The sequence below is a fragment of the Nuphar pumila genome, chromosome 17 (assembly GCF_984573655.1).
Source record: "Nuphar pumila chromosome 17, dmNupPumi1.hap1.1, whole genome shotgun sequence".
NCBI classification, from domain to species: Eukaryota; Viridiplantae; Streptophyta; class Magnoliopsida; order Nymphaeales; family Nymphaeaceae; genus Nuphar; species Nuphar pumila.
Window position 1 is genome coordinate 24091932 of NC_143265.1, and position 10307 is coordinate 24102238.

At 39.0% G+C, this 10307-nt stretch overlaps 1 protein-coding gene across 1 annotated transcript; it reads left to right on the forward strand.

The window, feature by feature from the left end:
• Positions 1 to 4804: 4804 nt before the first annotated feature.
• Positions 4805 to 10051, forward strand: LOC149811807 (protein IQ-DOMAIN 13-like). The gene is made up of 5 exons (XM_089992928.1): positions 4805 to 4894; positions 7331 to 7672; positions 7912 to 8130; positions 8950 to 9081; positions 9383 to 10051. Exons 1-5 carry the CDS (start codon positions 4805 to 4807, stop codon positions 10049 to 10051), a joined length of 1452 nt encoding a protein of 483 aa, XP_089849054.1.
• Positions 10052 to 10307: the final 256 nt, after the last annotated feature.

A 10307-nucleotide genomic window follows, 5' to 3' on the forward strand; every position in this document is an offset into this window, starting at 1 on the left:
CAAATTCCCACTAAAGTGTTGTAGAAATTTTTTCATTAAAATCCGATTTACTTCAAGGATCCAAATAGGTTATCCAAGATCCAATTACGAATAAATAATTAAAACAATAAAATATTTGTGTATCACCTTAATGACTTAAAATCTAAATTTATTTATCTGATAAAAAAATCGTGGGTATTACACCTGTCTCTTGCCTGTTATAATTTGACCATTTGAATGAGCTTCTATTCATTTATTCTTGTTAGGAATTTTATGAACCGATAGGTGAAAAGTTCAAGGCGTTGACACAGTTTCTATTCACAAAACCCCCCAAGCTTTAGGTTATTACCTTCAACAGACTCCTTTATCTGAGTGCATTTGCAATATATACTTGATGTATAAACTGACATTTTTGTCCCTTTACAAAACAACTTTATCTCATCTTATATATGCTCTTTAAACAAATTGGCAATGTGGGCATTTTTTTAGTCACCTTGTTCGACTAACAGAGGGTGAACTGAATGATTTAAAAGACCAAGTCTCAAAAAAAAATTGATTTAAGGACCAAGTGTATTTTTCAGGCATAAGCCATGAAAGCATGTATCGAAATATAATAATCGAAATGTTAGCAACTTTCCATGATGGCTAATAAGTTAGGTGACTGAAAGATTCTAGATCCAAAAGAAACTGATGAAATCAGGTCCACATTTGAGTCATATTATTGTGTTCAAGATCTCATTAGATCAATGTGGTCAAACGCAAGTAAACATGGATCCAATTAAATTGAATCTCAATCAGGTGGGCTTTAGACATACATGGGTTATGAATGGGGTATAACGATCCCAATCAGTTAAGAGTCTTATTCATGTAGAACTAAGACTTACATGATCCCGTGAAGTTATATGATGGTAGTTGAGTTCATTCAGCTCTCTCTCTCTCTCTCAAATGAAATAGTAAAACAGGTACCTATATTGTTATTGTAGCCCATGCACCCATATAATTCAGTGGTTGGAATGGGTTTTATATTAAGTTCACACGTGAACACAGACTTGCACACATTTTTTTATTATATTTTTTAAGATTGGCGAGCTGGGTTAGACAGATCCCTACCAGAACAAACAATAAAAACAGTATAAGAGATGGAAATATTTGACATGTCGGACGCTTGTAGAGATCCTCCTGACCCTAATATATCTCTAGAATTTGATAGAACTAGCAAAGAAGCTAGCTCCGCCTTCAACATTTCATTTTTTTTATGAGAACTGCCTTTCAACATTGTTATAATTAATCTATAAAAAGAAAAGTTGGTTGATAAAGGCGGTGGAACTACTCACCTTCCCATTTAAGGAAAAGTTGGTTACTCTTTTCCTTTAGGAATTTGGAGTAGGGTTAAAGCAACCCTGCTGTTCAATTACCATGAAATCCTACTCCTCTCTCTCTTCCTCTCTCTCTCTCTCTCTCTCTCTCTCTCTCTCTCTCTCTCTCGATTGCATATATAATAAACCCACTTAAATTTAGTAGTTTATACAACGTATAGACTTGTAAAGCGTGAATGGGGTCGTCGTGTCACAAGTCTTTGTACGCAAGTAAAGTTGGTTGGCTCGTAGGGAGTGCAAGTTGGCACATAATCTCTCATCATTGTGTGAAAAAGGCACTGTTAAAAACCGCCCTCAACAGCAACACATGAAAAGGCTGAGAAAGTTGACTCCCATCGCAAGGCAGAACCAGATGCAAATGCCCAGAGGAAGCAAAAGGAAGAAACAACGAATACAACCGACATAACACCAAGGTCTCTCTCTCTCTCTCTCTCTCTCTCTCTCTCTCTCTCTCTCCACACCCGCACATACACAGAAAAAGAGAAGCTACTTTTGTTGTATATAAACTCGTTAGTCTCTCTCTCTCTCTCTCTCTCTCTCTCTCTCTCTCCGCGTGTGTTTTTGATTGATGTTACTGGTCGGCTGCTACTAAGTTCTTAGCAATATGCGATTTCATACGACGATTGGAAGCTGAGGTCAGTTAAAATTTTAACTATTTTCTCATTTCTTCTTAATTATTTTTCCCTGATTAGTTGTTTTGAGATGTGAAAGAGCACAATTAATTCCAATTTAACTGAATTAACTGAAACTATTTTTGTAATGCGTAACGTACATGTATATCGAATTAGAAGAATTAGTTAAACCTATTAATCGCCTTGAAAAGATTCACTATTCGTCGCCTATTTAATTAATTTTCACCTTTGGTCATTACTCTTTTCAGGAGCAGAAACAATTAGTTACTCCCATACATATTGAATCCAAGAATTAGTTAAACCTGGTCTTGAATTAATTCTAAAGTCTAATGATATATAATTAATTAAATTATTTACTTATAGAAAACTCTCGGTAAGCATGAAGGAAGCAGTCTATGACATTGAATTACTTGATCTTTTGAATTGGTTTCCAATCACTAGATGATCTCCATTTCAGTAGAACAATCATGATTCACCCCATCCCCACAAGCAGCTTCGAGATACACTGAAGAGATTGAACCGTGTGCAGGAATTGGGTATTCCGGTGGCTTGGATTTTGAGAAGCCAAAGGCTGCCCTTGACATCCCTCGAGCATTGTGATAAAGTATCATGAAACCTACAACTTAAGCAAATCTGGGTTCAACCCAATGTCACCCATCTCGTTCTCAGGAAAATCTTGCTACGTTTTGAAAGATCCTGTTTTTTCTCAGGAAAATATCATACAGGAAAATTTTGATTAATTGCTAGAGTCCTCTTCTCCTTTGGCTTTGCTGAGATATGGAGTACCACTGTATCTCAAAACCCAAACAGTTGGTATGTCATGTTTCATATTGAAGTCCTAATATACACACACTTACATCCCACACTTGGACAACTTATTTTGGTTGTGTAGTTCTGATAATGGGTTCATTAATTCAAACTACGAATGCTACTTGGACATGCAAGTAACCCTTCTCAGGGAAATCTAGGCCACTTGTGATAACTAAAAATTGGATTCCTATGTTGGCAACAGAGAGGAATATTAATTCTAATAATGCAATATCTAAACAAGGTGTTCATGAGGGTTTTAAGGTCTCAACTCAAAACTGCTCCTCCTCCTGGCATTACTCTTTGACACCAGCAAGTAGGTGTTGCCTAACGCCCCTAGGAATTTAGTAAATCCAAGTTTCACCACACCCTTAAGAGTCTTCATTAGCCAATAAAATAATAAATCAAGTAGAGTTGCATTGGCTTGAGCCCAAGTATCTCGACTCCAAAGCCCCCAATGCTATTCTGAAAAGGTCAAACCAATATAAAAGTTAATTTAAAATTAAAGGTGTATTCTGTCCTTAACTAACAATGATTCTGTAATAAATTATTATTTGTAGGTAATGATCAGCTAGGCTGGAACCTTTCATTACAACCACCAACAAGGAATCCACGAATAATGTTGTTGAATAATGAAAAGAGAAAACGGAATGCAGTGTGTTTTCTTTATGACAACACGATTGATGGAGGATGATGCCTTAATGTTGCTTTTTAGTTTTTACCATAGGCTGCACTGCACAACGGTAATTCAAAATCGTCAAAAATTTAACCTTTCAAGAGTATGTATATCCCTGCGATGAGGGAAGATAAAGTGCACTTTTGATGTGCTGCTACACCTGATATCACCCCCACACCCCCCCCCCCCCCCCCCACACACACACACACACACACATCTTTGCGTGGGCTCCACAACTGTGTTGCTGCATCTGATTACCTTCCATCCCAAAGATGAGAGGTGATCAGGTGCAGCAGCACATTAAGAGTGTGCAATGGCATTTCACCTGATCCTCTTTCCCGAGCCCCACTCCTCCCTCCAACACAAAATACCCACTCTGATACTTTTCCCCCACTTCCCTCCAGCACAAAATACCCACACACACACACACTTATGCGCACGCATGTGAACACATGATATGGTAAAAGTGAAAAAAGATAGAGCAAAGAAGTTAAAATGATATAATAAATTAATAATTACATGAAATCGTGCGCCATGCCATGGGGCTAAAGTAGTAGATGTAAAAAGATAAAGTGAGAAAACAAAAATGAGAAAGAATAAAGGATCACGCTTGGTGCACAGTGTATATTTTTATTATATTCATATGAGAGGACTCGTGTACTTTTTTCTCTTATAACAAAAGAAAAACAAAAAAGAATAAGAAAAATGGATCGTCTTTCTTGGATACAACCGTGTATCAGATTGAGCTGGAGAGGGTACAAGATCCTTTTTTCTTGTAAAAGAATGCATTCATGTCCAAAGGCAAATAACCAATTGGAACAAAAGGAGCTCACTGTCTTAATCGGTTCACTCCAGACCCATCAACAAGGCAAATAATCTGTGGCATAGAACATAACAATGTTGTCTATCGGTGCGAATAGGCCGATTTCATACCGTATCGTAGCCTGAATCGGGTATTTTTAATAAATGTAAAAAAAAAATACTTGAAATTATTTTTTAATTGTTTTTACACGTGTTAAGTTCTGATTGACAGAATGTTTTTTTTAATTATTCTTTAGCCGATTCGGAACGACTCACCTGAATCTTTGGCTAAAAGATTCGATAGCCGATACAACTTTGGAATATAATGTGAAAGGCTTGTTCAATCTTTTGATGTTGAGCCTGTCTTTCTGTCTTAATAATGAAACAGCCCAGCTGGAGATGGCCCTTTGCCTCATGATTCAAGCACTAAATTCTTGCTTCACAATGTCCAAAACCAAGGACTGAATGATGGTTGTTGCCTTGCAGGTCTTCTTTAATTAGGTTGTGGTGGAGACGAACACTGATGCTAAGAAATGGGAAAGAAAGAAAATTGGCTGTCTCTGTTAAAGAGGGTCTTTATTCCTAGCTCCAGAGAGAAGCCTCCCACTCAAAGTGTGTTCAATGTACGTTTTTCTACATCATTTTTCTAATAGAAAATGTGGGGCTTAGGTGGAAACTGCTGGTCTGTTGAAATACGATAATATTAAGTATTGATCCAAGCGTTAAAAAATGGAAAGGTAAATTGGACCAAGCAGAGCACTCTTTCTTGAAATTAAAATAAAGGAAGTGTGTCTCCCCTGTAACCCCTAATTCGTTTTTCCAGGGTTTTGATCTGATTGATTGCTAATAACGGATCATGTGCATGAGATCACTGTCCGATTCAATATGTGAATCGACAGGAATACAAGAATATCTAATTCATGAAGCTATATATATGGTGAAAATGGTTTTGAATCTTGGATATTCATGTTACCCGCACTGATCCATTGGAAGCCTTAAGTTGGGCTGGTAAACAACCCGAGCTTAGCTGGCCTGTTCGAGTTTGCCTCATGTATGAGGCTGAAACCGAGCTTCAGCTCAAGTTCATGACAAGCTAACTGGGTGCGAGCTCATCACGACCCGAGCTCAAATTGGCTTTGAAGGATTTGAACAGGTAATCTCTTTTTCCAAGTTACTAATACATATTCTACATCCAAATGGTGGTATATATATATATATATATATATATATATATATATATATATATATATATATATATAGGAAAATGGGAAGATGCCCGACCCATACCAGATGGGGTTTTTAAAAAATATATATATATGTTTTTTCGAAATTCTAACCTTTGTTTTTTTCATAGGAATCGGGTCTTGGATCATTTGAATCAGATGCGTGGATAGGTCTTTATAAGGTTCCAAAATCAATGGTCTACAAGTTTTTAAGACTTTTGAGGCTTCGAAAACCATTTTTCATCCAAAATGCATGATCCTAGAGTCGATTCCTATGAAAACAAGCAAGTAGAACACATCCTTAAGGTCAGATTTTTGAAAAAAAAATCCAACAGGTATGTGGTCGGGTATATTACCATTGCTCTATATATATACTGTCATTTTGGATGTAGAATATAGTTGAGATCTGAGATGCAAGTTGTTTTGAGTCAATTTGATGTTGTAAACATGTTCAACATGCTCGATTTAGTGATCTTTGGATCATGTCTTCTCAATGGAAAACACGCTTGTTTGAGTTGATAAAATTTAATGCATTTGGGTCCATTTACAACTCTCTGCTATCAGAATCCGGCAATTCAGATGCCGATCCCCACTAAATGGAGATGCATGTAGTTCTCATCCATGAGGTCAGATTACTAAAGAGCAAAATAATGAAAAAAAAAAGTTGCTTAACTGTTTGTACATATAATTGATGCTACCAAATATATATATATATATGTGTGTGTGTGTGTGTGTGTGTGTGTGTGAGAGAGAGAATATTTTTTAGGGAAGGTTCTGTTTGGGGCCTAACCTTTTGCCCCTAATTCCAAAAATGGGCTTCACATTTCTGAATTTCCTGACATAAGCCTATGTTTTCTGGAAACTGTAAAACATGAGACTGTCTTTATTATTGTCCATTAACCTAGGTTAAATCATAAGTCAAATTACAACAGCAACCTTCATAATCAACAAGTTTAAAATATTTGACCTTTTCTTTCTTATTGGGATCAATGAAAAATTTTCAATTTCAAAGGACGTTACAGAAAACTAAAAAAAAAATTATGTTTTCGAAGATCATGGATGTTGACCTGTGGTCACTATTTTACAATTGTCAGTAAAAGTGAGACGCATATTAGGAATTTCAGAAAAGTGAAGCTCATATTTGGAATTAGGGGCAAAAGGTTTGTCCCTAAATGGAATTTTCCCTATTTATTATGGTGTGTAACCACGATATTATGTTGTAGTGCGCTCTTTCTTTGCATAGCAAATGTTGGATACCTAATTGTGTAGATGCATGCGTTTAACATGATTCATTTACTATGTTATAGGCTTAATCCTCTCAAACATGTCATAAGATTCAATATTCATCTATTCCCCCAACAATCATTAGTGTGGCACCACAAGTTATGGTGGCCCCGTAGCAGGACAGAAGCAGTCACGCATATAATAAATTCAACAAAGCAGTTCCAATGCTCGGCCGAGTACCTTGCAAAAATACTTGGCCCAACCAAAGGCAGTCACGTCCCTATCTTGGGGGGTACCGTGGGTGTCAGTGATTGGACCGAGTACCTACCAAGTATAATCTATCCGATTACTGGAGCCGGGCTGAGTCAAGCACCCACATTCGTCCTCCTTCATGACCTTCACAAGAAACTTGTGGCTTGGTTTCCTGAGTGAAATTGACTAACCCAAACGAGCTTTTGATGAATTGAACCGGGCCGAATGGCGACTTTACTTGTCTAGTTTCTGAGATGTAGCCTTAAGTATATACTAGGGTCCTTACTGAGTTTCACTAGTGCAAATTAATGCATGTGATTAGCAATTCGTATGCATAGTGAATGAATGGTGCTTGTGCAGAGCACACCTGAGAAAGGCACAAAGGAGAGAAAGAGGTGGGGGCTTGGGAGGCTAAGGCATGCACCCAGCACCATCGAGAGGATACTGCAAGAAGCGGACAGCGAACGACGTAGAGGTGCCACTGTCATCACTGCCAAGATAAAAGAGCATGCTCAGGCACCCCAACCAAATTCTTATGTCAGAAATGTTGAAGAGCAGCATCAGGCACCCCAACCAAATTCTCACCACAAAGTTGCTGAAGATCGTGCACGGCCCCCCCTGCCAAGTTCTTACTACAATATCATCTCCTCAAGAGAACAAGCTGCGGCCGTCAGGATCCAAACAACCTTCAGAGGCTACCTGGTATCATACCATAACTAGCTTTCTCTATGCAATACAACAGTATGGCGACCCCAGCCTTGCATATCGATTTGATTAAAAAAAAGAAAAAGAAAGAAAAGAACACTTGTTTTATTGGCTTTGTATTCAACATGGCCAATCTCAGCTTAGGTCTGGATCTGTCTAGGTCCATCGATCCACGATCCAGTTTGGAAGATTTTTATGTACAATCATGTTCCTAAAGGCTTTGTTTATTGTGACAGGCAAGAAGAAGCTTCCGTGCAATCAAGGGCCTCATAAGGCTGCAGAGCATGCTAAGGAGCCAAAATGTGCAACGCCAAACGATGAGCACCCTGAGGTATATGCAACAACTTGTTAGGGTTCAAACCCAGATTAATGGCAGGCGATTGCAGATGCTCGAAAGCCAGAACCTCCTCCGACGCCAATCCCTACTCCAAAAGAATGACAAGGACCTCCTGATGGTGAGCCCCCCACATGTTTTGGCTGCTTTGTTTGGTCCATGGAATTTCGAAATTATGTCCAACTCAACAGACCCGGGAATTTTGTTTTGTGAAACGCATACATTTGTGGAATACTTTTTTCACCTAGAGGGGAGAAAGGGAAGCTGGTCAACTAGACTTAGTTGGGGGTCTTCAAGTTGCTTTCTTATTCCAAACCATATGCTTATCAGGTCTGCTAGGCATGTCCTGTTCGGATTTGAACCATTTGAGAACCCCAACTTTCTGAGTTCAACATATCCAAATTTAGAACTAAAGTTGCTCTCTCTCTCTCTCTCTCTCTCTCTCTTACTACTTTGGTGGTTTGTTTGGATGGCACGCAATGATGCTACTTTCCGTCAAATTCCGGTCATCCTTAATCGTCTTGTCCATAAAATCCTGGTTGACGTATATGCGATTTTACGTATGCATCTTAGAGACCTCTCCTTTCATCTGAACAACCTTCACTCAACGGTGGTTTCTTCTAATCCAGCGGATCCTGGTTGAGCTGGCTTTGTTGTTTGTTGCTAGCTGTCTGGAGTTTCTTTTTCTTTAGCTTTTGTTTTTTCTATATTTTAGTTTTGTTTTCTATTTTATTCGGTTCATGGGTTCAACATTTTGTTGATCTTCATGAGTATTAATGTTGATCTTCTTTCGTCTCTCTCTCTCTCTCTCTCTCTTACACACACTGAAACATATTAAATTTAAAGCCATAGTTTTATCGACAGTTTCATTATTTACACGTTCCTTGGCGGCATGTAACTCATTAAAAGAGTGAAGTCACTAATAGTTTCTCTGTTTCAGTCTGAAACTAATGGCCAAGAAGACTGGGATTATAGCGTTCTGACAAAAGAGGAGACTGATGCAAGGCTGCAACGCAAAGTAGAAGCTACCATCCAAAGAGAGAGAGCCCTTGCTTTTGCATATTCTCACCAGGTACCGTGTCAAGCCAAACTGGAATATTCCAAAAAGAGGAAAGGTGTGTGGTATACTTTGTCCTGCATCTGGGTCTATTCAGCTCAGCTGGGTATGGACTCAGATATGGGCACTTGGGGCAGGTTGGCATATAACCCTAGTAAGGACTTCATGTTAACCCACGCCAGATATAAAACCCATTGGCACCCCTAGGAAGGATATTTTAGTCATATCTTTGTTATACAAACAAGGACGGTCGTTTTACAGTGATTTGCATGGCTTTAAATTTTTTTTTTTTTTACTGTTTCCCCACTTTGATTAGGTATGGAAAGGCATGTCAAAGTCTGCTCAATCCTTGATCACGGAACTCAGATCAGCTAAGCTCCCATGGGGATGGAACTGGATCGAGCGACAGCTCTCGGCTCAAGCACCTGAACACCAAGCAGCCACTGGCAAACCGAAATTCTCTATTGATGTCCGACCCAGTACAAGCAGTACTTCCAAGCGTATGCCGGCAGTTTTAGAGCCAATCTTGGATGTGTCCACACCAAGATTTTCGAGGTCTCCCTTCGGCATTAAAACAAGGAGTCCAATTAAACCATCCTCGGCTGATGTCTCACCTTGGCACAGGCATCACAAAGTTGTTGCAACCACATCATTGAGGGATGATGAGAGCTTGGCAAGCTGCCCACCATTTGCTAGTCCCAATTATATGGTGCCTACAATTTCAGCCAAGGCAAAGGTGAGAGCTCAAATCAAGTCAAATGATAAGGTCCGAGGCCTTGAACCAACCAAGAGGAGACTCGTGTTCACTTCGGCCGGGAGCCCATTTAGCTCACTTAGTTGGAATAAGGGTTCCATTTTCACTAGCAAGGAGGCAAACTCCCGGAGGATGTCTGTGCCAAGTAAGAGCATGCACTCTCCAGGAGCTCTCAGTATCGATTCAACCATGTCTTTGCCAGTGGGAGTTGGGAGAAAGCCTTTCAGATGATTGTGTGATTTCTTTTCATTTGATTTCTTTGTTTTTCTTTCTTTGGTGTTTTTCTTTCTTTGGTATTTTTTTTCTTTCTGCTGATCTAAGATACCAAGTGGTGAATGTGCTGCCCTTTGATCAACGGTAGACCAAGTGTGAGTGTGGAGAAGCTAGCTTGAGGTTTGAAAATAACAAGTGGTTTGTATATTTTTATGTTTTTTTAACTCTGTGGATGTGTTGCATGAACTGTTGTGACCATTGGTGGATAGTTACT

Excerpts from the sequence above, each read along its gene's own strand:
- LOC149811807 (XM_089992928.1), top strand. The coding sequence starts at position 4,805 with ATGGGAAAGAAAGAAAATTGGCTGTCTCTGTTAAAGAGGGTCTTTATT. Across the intron at positions 8,131-8,949 it reads ATGACAAGGACCTCCTGATG|TCTGAAACTAATGGCCAAGA; the intron begins GTGAGCCCCCCA and ends TCTCTGTTTCAG. Across the intron at positions 9,082-9,382 it reads CTTTTGCATATTCTCACCAG|GTATGGAAAGGCATGTCAAA; the intron begins GTACCGTGTCAA and ends CACTTTGATTAG.